The sequence below is a fragment of the Rhamphochromis longiceps genome, linkage group LG22 (genome assembly GCF_057381845.1).
Source record: "Rhamphochromis longiceps isolate RC_006_pf linkage group LG22, R_longiceps_female_GT1.1, whole genome shotgun sequence".
Classification (NCBI taxonomy): domain Eukaryota; kingdom Metazoa; phylum Chordata; class Actinopteri; order Cichliformes; family Cichlidae; genus Rhamphochromis; species Rhamphochromis longiceps.
In genome coordinates, this window is record NC_140577.1 from 32792620 (window position 1) to 32812451 (window position 19832).

At 39.4% G+C, this 19832-nt stretch overlaps 1 protein-coding gene across 1 annotated transcript; it reads right to left on the reverse strand.

The window, feature by feature from the left end:
* LOC146644341 (uncharacterized) lies at window positions 1-4279 on the reverse strand. The gene is made up of 5 exons (XM_085395416.1): window positions 4241-4279; window positions 2637-3674; window positions 2388-2543; window positions 937-1026; window positions 1-321 (listed from the first exon to the last, which is right to left on the reverse strand). Exons 1-5 carry the CDS (start codon window positions 4277-4279, stop codon window positions 1-3), a joined length of 1644 nt encoding a protein of 547 aa, XP_085251542.1.
* Window positions 4280-19832: the final 15553 nt, after the last annotated feature.

The window sequence follows — 19832 nt, forward strand, 5'->3', positions numbered from 1 at the left end:
TCACGCTAAAAGTTTCTTGTGGAGGGACTGGACCTTTGGTGACATTTTAAGGATGTCAAGCTCAAGAAACAGCTTCTGAAATACTTCAAACGTATATTTCAGTTTCAGTGGGTAACTTAAGTTGACAGCATAGATGACACCCATGAGCAGGAGGCAAGCGTTTGTCACACTTCCGCAGTCCTCCAGAATTTCTGTCCCCTCAATGATGACCGACACGTTCACAGGATCTTGGTTTTCCTGTGCCACATTGGGATGGATTACGATGATCTTCATCATGTGATTACTGCAGTCCTCTTTCAATGCTTCTTGGCTGACGTCCTCCTGTGAAAACAAACAAACCACAATTAGAAATAACTAGAATAGATTCCAAGTAAAAGAAAAGGTTAAGAGAAAAAAAATGTAAAAATAAAAAAGAGGTATACTCAATTTAGTATACTCAAATCAAACAATATTCATATGGCACTTTTCATACGTAAAGTTACAGAACGTGTTTCACAGAGGCTGACCCTGAGACAAAGAAAATCACTTTTGGGGGCCATCCAGCCTGGAGCTGTCCATGGGACGGCACGCGTGTTGGTAGACCAGAACCATTAAATCATTAAAATAGGTTATAAAGGTATAATCAAATTAAATACTCTTTTGCTCATAAAATAAAGTTAATAAGTGATCGTTAAATAGTCAGAAAAAAACCAGACAAAAGGCAAGTTAAAGTTTAAGGCAGATAAGATAAAGATTAAATATGATTTAAAAAATAAAGGGTAAGAGCATAAAGATTTAAGAAATTAGTTAAAAGCCTGATTGAAAATATTAATCTTGAGTCTTTTTTAAAAAACATCACGAGTGTAGAGAATCTTTGACCTTCAATATATCATCACAAGTGAAGACCAGATTATAAGGTTAGACAATTTTAATACAGTCATTATGATCATCAGATACCTGATGGTCTTTGATCAGCTCCTCTCCACTCTCTCCAAGATACTCAACTAAGCAACGAATGATAATGTCCCTTCTGCCATCGACATGATGCTATTAAACCCAAAAAGAAAATTTATTGCAGAAAATACACAACATAACATATGTAACATACATACATAACAGCACATACAGATGTAAACAGAAAGTTACCCATGGAGAATGTAAGCCTGCAGCTACATTCTAACGTTGTGAAGTGTACAACTTAACATGAATTTCTCAACGATGTGTGTTAAGACAAGAGTCCAGTGCATGTCATAATCTGTGGGTCCAGAAACTGTCTCTGCCCAGTGAGGAAAGTTTTCTGCCTCATCACTGGACATGCAAATGAATTTTTTGCAACATATCAGTACCTCCTATCACAATATTAACCAGTCAAGGACAGGAATTCCCACACACAAGAGTAATATTTTGGGAAATAATTGTATTGGAGTCTATGGGCAGCAGGAAGGGATCTCGCTGCACTCAGAGGGTCACTTTGAAAATTCTGTAAATTTCTCTGCTTTTGAGCGCATATTAAGGGAGAGATGACAGGTTTGTATACACTTGTAGAGACAATCATGTGCATAAATTGTTAATTGTGGCCACAGTGTCAGGATCAGGAGAACAGTTTCAGCCAACACAGACACTGATCAGAATAAAGGACAAGTTCAGTATTTTACACTTAAAGCCCTGTTTTCAGTTTATGATGAAATCGAACGATTTTGATTGAAATTTGGACACATGCTGCTGGCCCGAGCTTTTTTGGTTTCTGTGGTAGCACATCCCCACCTCCACAATGGCTTCATAGGTGCACTGGAACAATCCTTCCTAAAATGCATAAAACTGTCGTTTACAAAGACGTGAAACTCACCGAGTGGTCAGAAGTGTTCACTGATATGTTCACACAAAAATCGCTGCAAAAGATACTTTCCAACTGGTTTTTATTGTAGTTTTTGTCCAACTCCATTGACTTGTATTAGATGTGCTGTGATGTACGGTATTAGTCCGCCGCTATTCCATTCTATTATTCAAGCTCTCGGCGGAAGAATGTACAGGTGTAAGGCGTTTGAAAAAATAGGTCCAGTTTTACAACAAATGGTAAAACACCTGTTGGAAAGCATTTTTGCAACGATTTGTGTGTGAACATATCAGTGAACACCCCTGACCACTCGGTGAGTTTCACGTCTTTGTATGAAGCCATTGTGGAGGTGGGGGTGTGCTACCACAGAAACCAAAAAAGCTCCGGCCAGCAGCATGTGTCCAAATTTCAATCAAAATCGTTCGATTTCATCATAAACAATCTGAAAACAAAGCTTTAAGTTTAAAATAACAAACTTGTCAACTTGTCCTTTAAATAAGAGTGATACATTCTCAGTGTGTATGACCTCATCTTTTCCATTAGATTATGTAATTAAAACAATTTAAAATTTTACCTTATTGAGTGAGTCCAACATTGGTTTTATTTTGGTCCCTGCAGTCCCGCCCTTCCTTCGAAATATCTCCAGGAGTTTGGTGGTGTACCTGTCCAATCTGGACAAAAACGTTCGCTCCAGATGAATTGTGGTTATTCGCTTAAACTCCTCTTTGATCTGAAATGAGAGATAAAACACAAAATCATGTCAAAGATGACTCATGAGATCTCACATACACTTAGTTGCTGCATGAACAAGAACTGGATTTACCTGATTTTCACAGAACAGAGAAGGCCACCTCTCTAAGAGGTCTTGGATTGCGGGGCAATCCTTGACAACCTCTTTTCTTCTCATAGCGAAAGACTTCTCCATTTTCTCATTAATTGCCCTCTCATTGTTCTTCTTCTTCATTTCCTTCAGCAAATCTAGTCTATCCATCTCTAAGGTTTCCTCAGTCTCACCGAATGGCAGTGGTGGCAGATAGTTGACTTCAGCTTTTTTGGCCCTTTTAAAGCCTTTAAGTGAACCCTCTTCACTGGAGCATCGTCTCTTCAGTGTGTTCACCTCGAGCTCTGGAATGGCTAATTGGCGACCTCTTAACTTTGCCCTGTAGTTGCCCATTTTATACTTTATCCTCTGTTGCCAACCATATAGGCCATTAAAAGAACCTGGCTCTTTGAGGCATGGGTATTTTGCTACCAAGGCTTCAGCAACAGCTAAAATCTGGACACCAGTTGGATATGCTGTGAAGCCAAATATAGTCTCTGCAAGCTTCTCAAGAATGCTACTAGTTACGCTTGGGTTGTTCAAAAGTGTGCCATCATTTTCATAAGCTTGCTTTCCTGCTTCCAGTGCAAGGTCTATATCATAAGAGAAGTCTGGTATTTCAAACTTAAATGGCCATGGCTTAGACCTGTAGGATGGTCCACTCTCATCTGGGGAGGACAACAGGATTGTGTCGCATACAGATGAGGAGGAGCTTGCTTCTGTAGATAGTGGAACTGGAGATTCGACTTCTGACATGTCCACAGTAGTGAGACTTAAGATTACTGGTTCAGTTTTTACTACTTTGAGGTTAGCTTTATCTTGTACTTCCTCAATCGAGGTCAAAGTGAAGAACTGACCATCGAAATCCATGTCCTGGTACATAACAGTGAATGGTCCTGTAATATCAAATGTCTCTCGAAGAACATCATTGAGGTCCTGAAGTGTGCTTGGGATGCCTGCAGGTAAAAGTAGTTTGTGGACATCATCCTCCCCAAAAATTATCCGCAGTTTCGCTGAGGGTGCCATATCAACAGGAAGAAGCTGCAACAACAGAAGAGAAATACAGACATTTATTCACAAGCTTCTCTCCTCACATTTCAAAAAGATAGGCAAATGTGGTGCTTTAAAGTTGTCAGGCGTCTTCCTGCAAGGGTGTATGAAGCCAAAGGATAAAAATCTTTAAGCTCTCTTTGCTCAAGTAACTGCACACTCCCTGTGTTCTCCAGCTCATAACTCCTCAGGTGTTCATTGTACCATGTATTTTGTTGTCTCACGAAAAAAGTCAGTTTGTTACAAATCACCATTATCTGTAACACTTCAGAAAAGTCAGGCAGTCCTGCAGTGGAACCACAACACAACAACATTCTCACTGCATAGTTGGTGCCTAAACTGCACACATTATTGGCAACATGCACAGCTGTAACAGCAGGGAATCTGCATTTCACCAGGTCTTTTAGATCATCCTTAAGCACATCTAAAGAGACCTCTGTTGTTTTTGTGACCGCAAGTGATGGTTTGACAGAATGTGATTGATGATATGCAACCATGAGCTGGTGCTTATTTGCAAGAGACAGCAAAATATTCCTGAAACAACCAGTGTGTCTTACCACCTTCTTGAAAAAGCTGTGTTTGGCCTCGAATCTCATTGTCCAGAGGGCAGCTAGGGGGCCAAATTCCCGAATGAGCTGAGGATAGTGCTCAAGGAAATGGTGCTTGGGAATGAGCTTATGTTGGGGGAAAACATCAAGGAATCTGCTTCGGTGTTCTGAAATGATGCTGTCAAGATAGCAAATGCTTTCTTCAGTATGGGCTCGAGACATGACAAGGTCCACAATGTCTTTCAGTGTCATCAGCATCTGCCATACAGGCTCTTGTTGGGGTACTTTTAAACCTATAATCAGAGGCAAAAGACGTAATAAGCACCAATTTTCATGTGCGTTGCCCCCTACTGATTTTCGAGTCGAAAAGTTAGCAGGAATGAGATGAGGGCGATTTGTTTTATCACTCCACTTGTATGGGAAATTGGAAATGGCATCATTCAGTTCCATGAGAGAAAAATATTTTTTCTTGATCAAGTTATCAAATGCCAAAGCCAGTTCCACTGGAACAATACCCTCCAGCAGATCATGTAAAACATCTGGAGGGTAACCAGATGTAACATGAAAATGCTCAAGTTTTTCTGACAATGCACACTGTTTTTTTACACCATAACAATGAGGGTGATCTGGACTAGACACAGCTGTCTGTACATGCAGTGTATGTTGATCTTTGGTTCTTTGATGAAAAGACCCAGATCTCACTTCATTGGACTGAAACTTGGATCGCTCCCCAACACAAAACCGGCAGATGTATGACCCTGCAAAGCTTTCGACAAATCCTGCCACAGAGTGCGCCCCCAAATTATCTGCCACCACACTGACCACAGTCCCTTTAATGGCTTTCCCTAACGCTGGAACAAAAAGACCATCTTTCTCCAAGCTTTGGATATCTGTTAACAGTGGCTCTAAAACTCGCTGGAATCCAAACTGCTTGGTGTCTTCAGCCTTACACAGAATTGCAAGGTAGATTGATGTCAATGTGGAACGTAATTGCACCGGAATGTTTCCCAACACCCAATAGACAGCTGTGACTTTGTGCTTTTTTCGAGATGTCCCAAGAGGATTACATACCTCAAAGTCATCAACGTACAGGATGAGACTCACTCTGTTCTCCTCTACAGAGAAAAACTTGTTGTTTTGATAGTGAGATCCATCACGAAATGTCTGGTACTTAAAGTCATTTTCAGTTTTTTTTTCACCTTCAAATGTGTTTTCTTGAAAAGACTTACTTAGGACCTGCACCAAGGAGGGCAATATTGGGACATACTGGAAGGTTTTGCCCTTTTTTTTTTATCAAGTATGTGTTCTTCTGGTTCAACAACTGAAAAATGCTTCTTCATAAATTCTCTTCTCTTGTAATAAGTTGTGAAAGGGCCACCTGTCCCCAAGGCAGTACTTATAGGGTGTGTCTCACAAAGATTTTTCACTAAATCTGAGATAATGGCTGGATCCAGATCACAGTTATGGCTTTTCAAGGTGGACACCACCACATCTCTTAAAAGTGGACCAGATGCAGAGGTGGATATAAACTGAAGCTCATCTACTATTTCATCAATGCATTTGTTTGGGACATTGAACATGCTTTCTAACTTTAAAAATAGATGGCCAAATTTCTCTTTTATATCTTGAGACAACTCCTGTGGTTCCCCATCCCAAAGCTCTAAGCTCTCTTCCACATAGGTCTCATCCTGAGCAAACATGGGTTCATTAGGTTTGCTTTTTAATACTTCAGTTTTAAAATCCTCAAGGGTGTGTGACTGGTGTTTTCTGTGTCTATGTGTAGCAAAGGTGGAATAAATATTTGTACTGAAGTTGCAGTCTTTGAAGACACATGCAACTACTTCAAACTTCCTTAAGTGGTTGTTAAGATGCTCAAAATACTGCTTCTCTGAATTAAAAAAAACAGAGCAGCAAAGTAGACAAGTAAATGAAAGAGGTCCACTTTGTGTGACCATCTTCACATGGTGTCAAGACAAATGGGTCTTAAGGGCATTAAATGTTTTAAACGAGCAAGGGCAATCAGTGTGAAGACAAGGGACTGACTGGCTGCGACCACCATTTCCATGCTTTAGTCTGTAGTGTTTTAACAATCCCAACCTCTTCTCTGACTCAAAGCTACATATCTTACACATCCATCTCATGTTGTGGCACCTTAAACAGACAAATTATGTGACAAGTTAAACCTAATCGTTACTAATTTGATCTTACCTTGTGGAGTTCAAATTAGCAGTCAGAAGGTCCTATGTTCTGTAAAAAAAAAAGAAAAAAAAAGGAAAAAAAAGAAAAAAGGTTATCTATATGCTTTTCAACTAATTTCTACTAACTCAAGGATGCACACTGATATTAATTTTTTTTTTTTATTATTATTATTATTTTTTTTACATATGTTAGTTCGGTGGCAAATTTAAAACAGGTCAATATGAAGACTTGAGTGAAATCGAGTGCGTATATCGTTTTTTGTTTTGTTATTTTTCAAAATACACCTCATGGCAGCTGTGCAGCAATTATTTTAAACTGGACCGTGGTCGTTTTATTCACAAAGACGTTAGTTAAGGCAGCAGGCGTGTGTTGTTTAGGTGGCCATCTAAGCTGTAAAGTGCTGTGGGAAATTCTGGACATACCTCCTGCCAGGAAAGTTAGTCAGCAAGTCTAGCAGGAAAATACACTATTTGCTAGCGCAGCTTCTTTCAGTGCGGAGAAACTGACTTAAGTAGGTGAGCCAACAGGAACGTACAAAGTTTGTTCCGCTTAAAACTTACATTCATGGTTCTACTTCTTCCCATTTCCGTCAAGTCTGCCAACCGTCGAAATGTGAACCATGGTATGTCTGAAGAAAGACCGCTCAAATGTGGGGAGGGGCTTTGACGTCATGCTCCGAATGCAGAGAAGGTGGCCATATTCACTGATGTCACTCCATTACATTTTACTTGGAAATATCAACTAATTAAGCCAATGAATTGGTTTAGTGAATATTACTTGGATCGAATGATTCAATTTACATACAAAACTGAGGACACATAATTACAAACAATCCTCAAGTAATGCACTACAAGAAAAACTGCTATTTTAAAGTAATAGCACTGAATTTGTATTTTTTTGTAAAATTTATATAGCTAATTGAAATAATAATTACAGGGCCAAAAAAACATTTTTTTCAGTGTACCTGCGATGGTTTTTGACAGCCCCAAGAAGGCCCAAACTAAACTGACTCTGTTCAGTATCCTGAGTGAAGAGGCTGGGGAGTTAGGCCTTGGCTTTGCTGGAAGATTGGCCTGTGATGTCACAAGGGACACAAGTCTGTAAAGGCATCAATCCTTCAAGTGCAGATATAACAAAGGAATGAAAATGATATCTTTTTTGGTGATATGAGACATTTCCACTTATCTGGATTATTGGTTTAATATTCTTAATACACTTATTTTATAATAACAGAGTCTTTGCAAAATCCAAGAAAACCTGAAAGTTAACACCTTTGGTCTTTCAGCAGTGGATTCTGTTTTTTCTTTCCTTTGTGACAAAATGGATCACCTCTCTTAAATTATGAAACTTGTTGAATTTTTTTTTTTTTTTTTTGCTATTAATGTCATCTGTAAAACAGGATTGGTTAAAAATGTTCACATGTTTTGACTTTGTATTGAGTTAACTGTTGAGCAAAATTTTTGGTTCCTAATCCACACAATGTTACGTAAGTGACGTCACATATCGCACAAATGTGGCAAAGAAAGAAACGAATCACATGTGTCAATAAATGTATATGTGTCACACTCTTGGGTTTCAGTTAATTTCCTGTTTTATTTTATGAGTCTTGGTATGTTTAAACTGTTGTCATTTTTATTTCCTCTTTGTCTTCCCTTATTATTGTTTCTCTATTGAGTCAGTCTTATTATTTAACCATCAGATAATTACTCACTTTGAGTTTGTATATGCTCCATATTTGGATTGGTGTCTGACTCTCCATGCTTGAGTTGTGCCTGTCTATTGTATTAAACATTTAGATGTTTGGACTTGTGTGCCTATTAGGATTAGGATCGGTGCACTTGGTAATTGACTGGGTTTAATTTAGTGGCCTGGAAAACAGGCCCCAGAGATCTGGTCATTTTAAAGACCGGAGTAATCTGTGAGAGCTATTTAAATAGATGTAAACTTTTTACACAGGTTTTTACCTTTAGTGTTTCACAGAGGGTTAAAAAGATAATGTCCATAATTTATCATTTTTGAAGAGATATTTAATTTAGCAAGAGCAAAGCAAAAGCTGAATCAAATAATCATAGAATCAAATCACTTGCACTATACAGAAATCCAATCTACTCTGAGCTAATGCTGGTTTCTAATACTGATGTTGGGGTGAAGGAGAGAGAGGAGGGTGGGCACGCCCTGGCCACTGGGGCATTAGTTCTGTGTTATACAATCCAACAGGAAAGCAGCCAAACCATTGGACATTGGTCAAGTTAACATTCCTGAATACATACACACAGAGAACCTCTGAGCCCCAAGGTCAGCATTAGCACTAACATGCCACTTTAAAGAGAATCTCAGTGAGAGGTCAGATATTGAGACTCCTATTATAGATTCTTCTTATTCATCATTATGATTAAGACTTATACCTGGTTATATTCTTAATTGCAATTAGACATTAACTTTTAGCAAAATCACTTAACGATAACTCTATTATAGTACTCTGCATTCAATCATAAAAAGGCTGGATGCTGAAACCTTTTACTTCCCTTTTGGATGACTCACAGGACCTCAACCTCTGCCACTCCATGTCCAAAAACTGCCAGGTACTGTTTTATGGAGCAAAAAATTAAGAGTGAAGATTTTATGAATAATACCAACAATTACAAAAGCAGACCTTTAGTAATAAGTAATCTTTTATTCATAATGCACAGTAATATAAAAATAAGACCCTACTGAAAAATGACGGGCACAGATGAAGCAGTACAAAATACAATCAACCAACCTAAAGTAATGGTAAATGGCCTGTATTTATGTAGCGCTTTTACTAGTCCCTAAGGACCCCAAAGCGCTTTACATATCCAGTCATCCACCCATTCACACACACATTCACACACTTGTGATGTGAATGTGTAGCCACAGCCACCCTGGGGCGCACTGACAGAGGCGAGGCTGCCGGACACTGGTGCCACCGGGCCCTCTGACCACCACCAGTAGGCAACGGGGGTGAAGTGTCTTGCCCAAGGACACAACGACCGAGACTGTCCAAGCCGGGGCTCGAACCGGTAACCTTCCGATTACAAGGCGAACTCCCAACTCTTGAGCCACGATCGCCCCCAGTAGTAAGTAAAGTAATGAATAAAACACATTTCAAACAACACCTGCTTGACAGTTAGAGACCAAACAATTTCTTTCCTTGGCAGAAAGTTAAGTTAGCTATTCAGCTTTAGTTTTCAATAAAGTTAGGCAACTGAAGCAGTCCCTTTGAAATGTCTACATGTACATAAGATGCAGAGTCTACTTGTACTTGTGCATAGACTTGGCTTTAACAGTTTCTAAAACATTATTTAGTTTTTCAACAGCATCTTCTGTGCTTTGTACTACACAACATTCAAAGTTGATAAAGGAGTTTTCAGAATGATTTTCATTAGATTGTTCATTAGATATTCTAGTGTTATAGTAAGAGAATGTACAACAAGTGCACTGAAATGTTTCAGTCAATGCAACCCCCCCCCAAAAAAAAACAGATTTCCAAACAAACTTGGTATTTTATTTTTTATTTTTTATCACTTGAGTCCTCACAGTGTACAGAGTAATGCCTTTCTTTCATTGCAATTTTTGCCAATCAGAATCAGAATCAGAATCAGAATACTTTATTGATCCCTGGGGGAAATTATTTTTTGTTACAGTGCTCCATTTTAAACCAACATTAAGACAAGACAGACAATACGCTAACTAAGAATAGTACAATATATACATATATATACATACATACATACATAAGTCACTCATAAATAAATATTTGGAAAAGAAACATGTGTAGCTGTAGCAGCAAACAGTGTGTTAAGTGGATGCGTTGTACAGGGAGATGGCCACAGGCAGGAATGATTTCCTGTGTCGTTCAGTGGTGCTTTTCGGTAATCTCAGTCTCTCACTGAACGAGCTCCTGTGACTGACCAACATGTCATGGAGTGGGTGGGAGGTGTTATCCAACATTGTCTTTATCTTGGACAGCATCCGCCTCTCCGACACCACCTTGAGGGAGTCCAGCTCCATCCCCACAACATTGCTGGCCTTACGGATCAGTTTATTAAGTCTGTTGGCATCTGCGACCCTCAGCCTGCTCCCCCAGCATGCAACAGCATAGAGGATCGCACTGGCCACCACAGACTCATAGAAAATCCTCAGCATTTTCTGGCAGATGTTGAAGGACCTCAGTCGCCTCAAAAAATAGAGACAACTCTGGCCCTTCCTGTAAAGTGCTGTGGTGTTTTTAGCCCAGTCCAGTTTATTGTCAATGTGTACTCCAAGGTATTTATAGTCCTCCACAATGTCAACACTGACCCCCTGGATTGAAACAGGGGTCAAGTGTTTCCTGGTCTTCCTGAAGTCCACGATCAGTTCCTTGGTCTTTGCCACGTTGAGCTGCAGATGATTCTGCTCACACCACGTGACAAAGGAGTCGACCACAGCCCGGTACTCTGTCTCATCATCCCTGCTGATGCATCCAACCACCGCAGAGTCATCAGAAAACTTCTGAAGATGGCAGGTCTCTGTGCAGTGGCTGAAGTCTGTGGTGTAGAGGGTGAAGAGGAAGGGGGAGAGGACAGTCCCCCTGTGGTGCCCCTGTGTTGCTAATCACCTTGTCAGACACACACTGTGGGAGACGTACATATTGTGGTCTTCCTGTCAGGTAATCAACAATCCAGGACACCAGAGAAGCATCCACCTGCATCGCTGCTAACTTATCACCCAGGAGGGTCGGCCTGATGGTGTTGAAAGCACTGGAAAAGTCAAAAAACATGACCCTCACAGTGCTCGCCGGCTGGTCCAGATGGGTGTAGACACGATTGAGCAGGTAGATGATGGCGTCCTCTGTTCCGAGACGAGGCTGATAAGCGAACTGAAGGGGATCCAGATGTGGTCTTACTATGGGTCGCAGCTGGTCCAGGATGAGCCTTTCCAGGGTCTTCATGATGTGGGAGGTCAGTGCCACGGGCCTGTAATCCTGGGGGCCACTGGGACGAGGCGTCTTTGGTACAGGGACGAGGCATGATGTCTTCCACATCACCGGGACCCTCTGCAGACTCAGACTCAGCATAAACAGTTTATGAAAGACTCCACACAGCTGGGGGGCACAGGCCTTGAGGACAAGGGGACTCACTCCGTCTGGTCCAGCAGACTTGCCTGAGTGAAGTCTCCTCATTTGCATCTCAACCTGGTATTGAGTGAAGGTGATGGGTGGGGGAGGGGTGTCAGGAATCTCACAGGAGGCAACATGTGAAGAGAGAGGCTGGCACAGTGTAGGTAGAAATGTAGGCCAAGGTAGAAATGTCTGTTTCCATGTTTGGATAGTTGTCATTGTCCAGCTCTGCTAATTTTGCAAGTAGCACTAGATACTTGCAAAGAACTCCACTTATGAACAGTTGCAGTAGGACTCAACAGGGCTAACACACATACTGTTAGAATGTGCATTTTTTGTGGCCATAATGCTTATCATATGACATGCTGCACAATGACTGTGTGGTCTTTCCAAAGTTTTATTATTTTAAATAAAACACAGGCCTTAAAGCCCACTGCTCTGTAGCTGTTTTGATTTTTTTTTTCTAGCTCTGATGCGGTTAAATTGTAATAGTCTCTTTTCTTGTCTTCACCTGACCCCACATTGAAACATTTATAATGAAGGGTTAATGATTGAGTCCACCTGGCGTTTTGACACATGAACACAAAGTTGCGTATCTCTTCTTTTCCAGTTCCCTATTTTGTCATCATTCATGGCAGTTCTTCTAATGATATTGTCCATTTCTGGTGGAAAAATAAAATAAGTTTAATTAGTAGCTATTAATTAATTCACATGAACTTGTTTTGGTTTCCCCCCCCCCCCAATACAATTTAAATTTGAACAAACTCGGGCCAAAAGAAATGCCTAAACTTTCATATGGTGGCTCTGGGCTATACTTTATATATGGCCCAGGGCAAATTTAGCTTTTAATTCAGTCTATCAATATCTATCTATCGATATATAAAAAATGTTTTTCAAAATGGCTGAAATACTCGCATACCAGATAAATTGCAGATGAATAAACACTTCAAAAAAGTACAGAATGCCATTTTAAGAACATTTATTGTGAAAAAAAAAAAAAAATTACATTACAAGACTTTTCAACTTTTTTCAAACAATGTAACACAATTCTTAAATAACAAATACAAATGAAGATAAATGCACAAACAGTTCTGAATAAAATGCAAGTAAAATATCAGTAAAACACAAAATTCTAAATGGTTTAAAATAAAGTTCAAATAAATAAACATTACAATTCTCCCTGCTGTCCTGATTACTTATTTATATTGCACAAAAATAAAGCTGCACATATTTGAATTAAACCCTTCAAGTTTAACAGGTTCCTTTCTGTTAAATATAGCACAACAAATTTCAAACTTGCGATATGTAGTGCAAATACAAACACAACATCAGTGTTTATGGTCCTTGCGTGCAGTGATTAAACTTTCTTGCACATCAGAGGTTGTGACTGAATATCTGCTGTTGCTTTTGTCAAGATGAACTCTCTTCAGTCATCAGCTATATACGATGATCTGAACCTCGGGTCGACAAAGGAGGCCATATCCAGGAGGTCATCAGCTGCAGAGTCTGTGTACTTCTCATTTAAATACTTGAGGATGGCTCTCTTCATGTCCTTCGTCAGGTCTGTGTCTTCATCAGCTAGAGGAAGAACTGCATTATTTAAAAGGTGGTGCACAGGTTTGACATACGACACATTCACATACTCATCTCCCGACAGAGCATCTGTGAACTCCATCAGGGGGAGAAGTGTCTTGTTCACAGATTCCAACACATCAATGTCCTGCCAAGTTGGTACCAGGTGCCTGGTTTTTCTGTCTGCTTTCAGGACCTGAAAGTAGAGGGTGCTTATGTGCGTGCGAAGCCTCGAGAAATGAACCTTTTCATGAAGCAACTACAGGGTGGGCCATTTATATGGATACACCGTAATAAAATGGGAATGGTTGGTGATCCGCTCCTCACGTGTTAATCTCTTCGACATGTCAATGGCTGTGAATAAAGAGAAACTTGTAAATAACTCATGAAAGAATAAAGTTACGTTGAAACCAAGCACACCATTGTTTTTCTTGTGACATTACCAATAAGTTTGATGTGTCACATGGCCCTCTTCCTATTGAAAAAAACAAAAGTTGTATCCAAGATGGCTGACTTCTAAATGGCCACCATGGTCACCACCCATCTTGAGGAGTTTGCCCCCTCACATATACTAATGTGCCACAAACAGGACTTTAATATCACCAACCATTCCCATTTTATTAGGGTGTATCCATATAAATGGCCCACCCTGTATATATCCCTACCACATGCTTCAAATTATACCGCGATATAGATTTTAGGCCATATCGCCCAGCTCTAATATGAACTGTATATTCCTAACCCCTGTATTTATTTTAATGCCTTGTGGCAGCTTTTGAACATCGGTGGCATCTATTAATGTCAAATCTATCCATAAATAAACTGCATTTACATTTAACCAACATTTCTGTTTAACACTTTATTCCCCATTTAACACTTTAAATGATAATAATAATAAAGTAAAAAATAGTAACAATAGTATTTGTTTTGTTAAAAATGGTTGTGAAAGTCCAAAGCCATAAACCAGTTTAGTGGCCTTTTAAAAGGTTAAAGTCTAGGTTGGCTTTGTAGTTGAAAATAAAGTGGTTTAGATTGTCCTTCTGAACCAATACGTTAAATTCCACAGTTGATTCATCAGAAACATTTTTGGTGGTCTGTGTTAAATATCAACACTGCCACATGCTTTATCTGGTCATTGTGCCTTTTAGAAACTGAAGATATTGAAAGGTAGCTTTTAACAAGTTTTACTGTTTGTTTATTGGGACTATATTAATGCATATTAATATTTGATTCATTTTGTTTTAGTTTATTCTGGCCTCCTCTTTACAACTTTGTATGTTTTTGTAAAATTGCTGTCTCCATGTTTAGGATTATAATCCACTGTCTCTTGTGCCTTGCTGTTGGTCATGCCTCCTTTGTCATAATTAGTTTCAGCTGTGACTTGTTACCTTATGTTTCCACTCTCCCTGATTATCTCCTGCATGTATTTAAAGCCTCCGTTTGTAATGCTTCTTTGTCTTGTCACACTGTGTACGCTGTCTGGTCGTGTTGCTTTACTTTATATCAGTTTAATGGCTAAGAGTCTGTTCTTACTTGTCCCCTGCTAAGTTTATGCTTTTTGCCTTCTTTTTGGCCTCTCTGCATCCTTGTATTCCGGTCCCAACTAAACTTCACATCTTATGATCCATGAAGGAGACTGTGTGCATATGTGGCAAATAAGCACATAACTTAATTCAGACAGAGCATACAAAGAACAAATTGCGATATTAAAAAAAGGTTGCCGTAAATCATGAAATGTAGCTGAAACAAAAGAACTTCAATAAAACTCAAACAACTAGTGATGCGCGAATCATGAATGAATCGTTCAATACTGGAGAATCACTTGAATCATGATTCACAAGCCCAACTGACTCACTGACTCATCCCTGTTGCTGTTAGCAGCAATGTATCTAGCTTATAATTAAAATTGTGGAGAAAAACACAACATCCAGTATCTTAACAAAAAAAAAACTCAGCTCTGAACTGGAAGAAAAAACCCTGAGTAGAAGCTCACATCAAGACAATACCTCCTCGGTTCACAGTAGCATCGCTCTGCTAACATGCTAACAGCACATTTGAGCTACTCACCCCCTCCCTTCCCTGTGCTGAATCATAGAGCGAACGAATCACTCGCTCACCCCCTCCCTCCTGGCTCACAGCTGCTTCTTCTTGGTTGGCAACCAATGTTAAGGCGCATTGCCGCCCGCTGGCTCACAGCTCAGTGGACATTTTGATGAGAAAATATATATTTGACACATTTAAGGAAAATATTAATAAAATAAAAATAAACAAAATAAATGTTTAAGCAATTTTGATAGGAAACTGCTTAATTAGGGCCCGAGCACTGAGAGTGCGAAGGCCCTATTGTATCTGCTCCGTTTCTTATTATTAATCAGGCAAAACAAGGGCCTTTTTGGGGGCCTAAACATGCTCAAAAACTCGTGAAATTTTGCACACATGCCAGGTCTGGTGAAAAATTTTGTATTTTCATGGTTTTACATATGAGCATGTGAAACTGGCTCTGTAGCACCACCTATGCCTTGTTAAAAGCAGCCCTACGAACACATATTTTGAGCTACATGTATAAAATCTGGCACACATATGTATCATGGCAAGATGAACAACAAAGTCAGTGGGCCCATTGACGCAAACCCAATAGGAAGTCCATAATTTAGTAGTGAAGGTGACATTTTGACTCTAATTTTGCCATTTCCATGCCACGAACTTTTTCGAACTCCTCCTTGGGATTTGGTCGTATAAGCTTCATCTTTGGTCAGTGTCAACTACACACCTGGGCCATGTTAAATTGTGGAGCTTTTGAGTTTTCGCGATACAGTGAGGCCGTGGCGCCACCGCCATCAATTTTCCTACGACATAAATGTTCGACTGGATGGTGGCCTGGGAAAATTAAACCGGCAAACTGTGTTCTTTTTTTTTTTTGCAAGTTTTAGAATGCCGCTTTGAATGCTGTTGTACAAATGAGACAATGTCCAATAAAGTTTCATCTTGTGAAGGCAATTCACATGTTACATATTCATCAATAAACTGAATCACCTCTTCATCTGTATTTTTATCAGTCTGCGGAGCATTCTCAATCCAAAACAGACAGTGCACATGAGGTGAACCTTGCTGTTGAAATTCTACTCTGTAAAAGTAATCCTTAATCTTACCAATCAGATGCAATGGAGACATGAGTACCTCCTTCAGAAAACAATGCCACCAAAAGTCAAACATCCTTGCTGCAGTCACAAGATTTCGACGCAGCAAATCATACCTGTCTGCCCACTCTAACTGTTCAACTGTTTCTGTTCTACCTTGCTGATTCAAAATACTATAAAGAAGATTTGTCCATCGCATGTCAGCTGACGAAAATGAACAAAACCAAGTGGGGATACCAAGCTGACAAACACAAGCTAAGAGGTCACGCTGTGCTGCCTGCCAAAAAGCTGGAGTACCTCTAATAGGCTTAAGAAAACGGTACCCATCATCAAACTCCAACAACCTCTTCAAAGACTCTTCATCTTTCAATAACTCATGGCTAACGTTCTGATATGTACAATCACCTTTTCCTTGTCGCAATGCTTTTGAAACATTTGAGATAACCTGTTAAATCTCAGACATATACTGAGCAAAAAAAGATATATTCGACATTTTGTGCAAACCTGCCCATCAGCATGTAAAATTCGGTTATTAAAACAACGGGACAATGTCAAACGCTTCTCTCCGTTTTCATGATACGTATTCACCCCCTTTGGAAACAACACTGGGAAACATTTGGCTTCATTTGCATGATCAGAAAGTAATTTTACAGGATTATTCCCTTCTGCTGGAGCTAGATTTAATATGTTAGTAAAATATTGATCTAGTGCTTCCTGTCCAATATCAACAGGCATGAGACATGTATCCTGAAACATACAGTGCTGCTGTCTGTGATGCAAAAGCTCATCATCAACATTTGAAGATGCAACACTGCTTACAGCATTTTTATTGCTCTCCTCTTCCAGAGCTTCATCTTGTTGCATACAAAAGTGATTTTGCCAACTTTCATTGAATTCTACATCTTTATAATGCACATTTGACTCTTTTAAATATTGCAAAGCCTGTCTTATGTGGATAGTGTCAACAAACTGGTATTGATAATGGCCTTTGTAAGCCAACTTGTGCTTTAGTTTTACTGGTAATAAAGAGCCTTCCATGCTAGAACGGGGTAAGACATTGGTTTCTACAATGTTTGCTGGAACACATGTCACTGGTCCATGTACTCCATTTTGTCCACCCTTAGGTAAGACTAGCATTTTCATAAATGGTATATGTAAAGCTATTAAATGTTGTTCTAAGCTATTTAAACATGCCAATTCAGGTGGAATTGGCTGCACTTCTAAATTATTTTTTACAGACTCTGGAGGCACTTCATTTTTAATTTTATAATGGCATGTATAACGGATCCACAGTTTAGCTTTAGCTGTGTCCAACCAGTGACATGGATTTACACAATCTTTATTACATTTGTGTAAATAGTCTTCAGTTATACATTTTTCTGCAATCAGTGCTGCAGTTTTAGTTTTGTTATAATAGCTTTTTTGACAATGTAACACCTGATGTCTAAATAACAACCTATGGCAGACACAGCAAACAAAATCTGGTCCATCTTTTACTTTAAAAAATTTTGTCATCACAAAATCAGACTGCTCTGCCTTTTCTTTCATTTGCTGCCTTTTTAATTTGACACCAGCAATAACACGCATCTTATGTTGTTATATCAACATCTTGCACACAAATTACTGGCTCAAAATGACCATTTTGACACATTAAATATATCCCTTCATTTATGACAACAGTACTCGTGCAGCTGTACATTTTCCATTTGTCACCATTAAATATAAATGTCCAATCCACAAGCATTTGCTGCAGCCTGAAATTCTGTGTCAGTAGCAGAATGTCCAACATACTTTAAAACATACTCTGATATTGAAGCATAACCTTTTCCCACAAACTTCATGTACTTTTCACCATTATTCTCTATGTACTTTACAACAGCAAGCCTTATCTTCTTATGACTCTTCTGAGAACCATTGATTGAGATAAAGCCCTGAAGAAACTATTTCCATCCTCTACAACCTTATGTTTTACAAACAACACCTAAAGGACCATACACAGAATGAACGTTTTTATCCTGCTTCTCAAATTCAACATTAAATTTGCAGCATAAAGTATGTGCAACTCCATTAGAAAGAGGACTAAAGCTAATCTTTCCCTGACCTTCATCATTCAAAACCTCAAGATCAGCATCTGTATCTAGTACTACTGCATCTGCACAAAATGTGTGATCCTGTGTTTTCTCAAAAGTACTTTTATCCTTACTCTGAGACCTAGTGCTGTATCCTCCGATAACAGATGGACTGGTTTTGCAGTAGCCATAACAGGTCTGCAGTTCAGGCTTATAAACACAAACCACCGTCTCATAATGATTCCCATGACGATTTTCTAAATATATTCCCTTTACTGACAAAAGCTTGCCATTGCAGCTGTATTTTAGCCAACGGTCATCATAGAATGTAAATACATCAACTCCTAAACTGTTTGCAGTTGCTTGGATTTCAACTTCTGTAGCCCAGCTGTTAACATTTCTCATTTTAGATTTCTGAATGTAGTTTGCAACTGATGAATACTGTTCTTAAAATATTTCTATATATTGCAGCATTCCTCTCCAACTCTTTCACAATGGCAAATCTTATCTTGCGATGGTGCTTTTGTGTGCCAGTCACAACCTGAGAAATAGCTCTGAAGAAACAGTTCCCATCTGCCACTATGCTTTCATTTTTGCATGGAACACCTAACAAACCAACACATGTAGATGCTGTTACACTAATTTTTTCAAACTCCACATTAAACTGTGTGCACAAAGCCTGACAAACCAACAGCTTGTTGTTTGTCACTTCACTAACCTGAGACACATCATACTGTTAACTTTTTTGCTTCACTGTGACCCACTGAAATCTTGCGCTTTCTTGTTGCATCATTACACAATAAACCTAAATCATACTCAGAACTAGTCATGGTCTTACCAGAAGCTTTGCAACTCTCTGCCTCTATTAAAGACTCCACAATGCCAACACCACTGATGTCTGGTTCATCTTGGGTTGAATCAAAACTTGATTCAGGTGTAAAGGTTTTGCTAGTTTCTTCACAACTGTCTTTGGGTCTGGCACTTTCTGACGCCACAAGGTACCTAACACAAACACCAGCTACTTCAAAAGGCTTTTGCTTCTGACTCAGGCCAGTTGCCAGCCGGCAGATGTGTCCGAACACATCTTCAAGAGACCTGAAGCACAAAACAACACTTCTTCCCTGCTCACTCACCAAACCCACAGCACTGTGTGCATGAGAATCAACTACTGCATATTGTCCATTCTCAGAAATGACTGCACATGTACTCCCACACAATGTCAGAAGACATGTATCATACATGGCACAAATCTTTTGCAGTCCACTCTGCAGGGTAGTGTAGACACCATTCTCAATGAGTTCCCCATCAAGCACATCAACAATCTCCATACTTAAACTCAAAGTTTTGCCCATCAATAAAAGAACTTTTAGGCAAATCGGGGACACACAACACACTGGATGAAGTGCTTATCATGTTGCAGTCTCTCAAATTGATGTACAAAAGGTCACCTAAAACTACAACTCTGTCAAGATGTTTTGTCTCCCATGAAAGGACGCTATCAACTT

Coding starts and splice junctions, on each gene's coding strand:
- LOC146644341 (XM_085395416.1), bottom strand. CDS start 4,279: ATGAGATTCGAGGCCAAACACAGCTTTTTCAAGAAGGTG. Junction 2,544..2,636: donor CTCTGTTCTGTGAAAATCAG/GTAAATCCAGTT, acceptor CTCTCATTTCAG/ATCAAAGAGGAGTTTAAGCG. Junction 322..936: donor AGCTGATCAAAGACCATCAG/GTATCTGATGAT, acceptor TTGTTTTCACAG/GAGGACGTCAGCCAAGAAGC.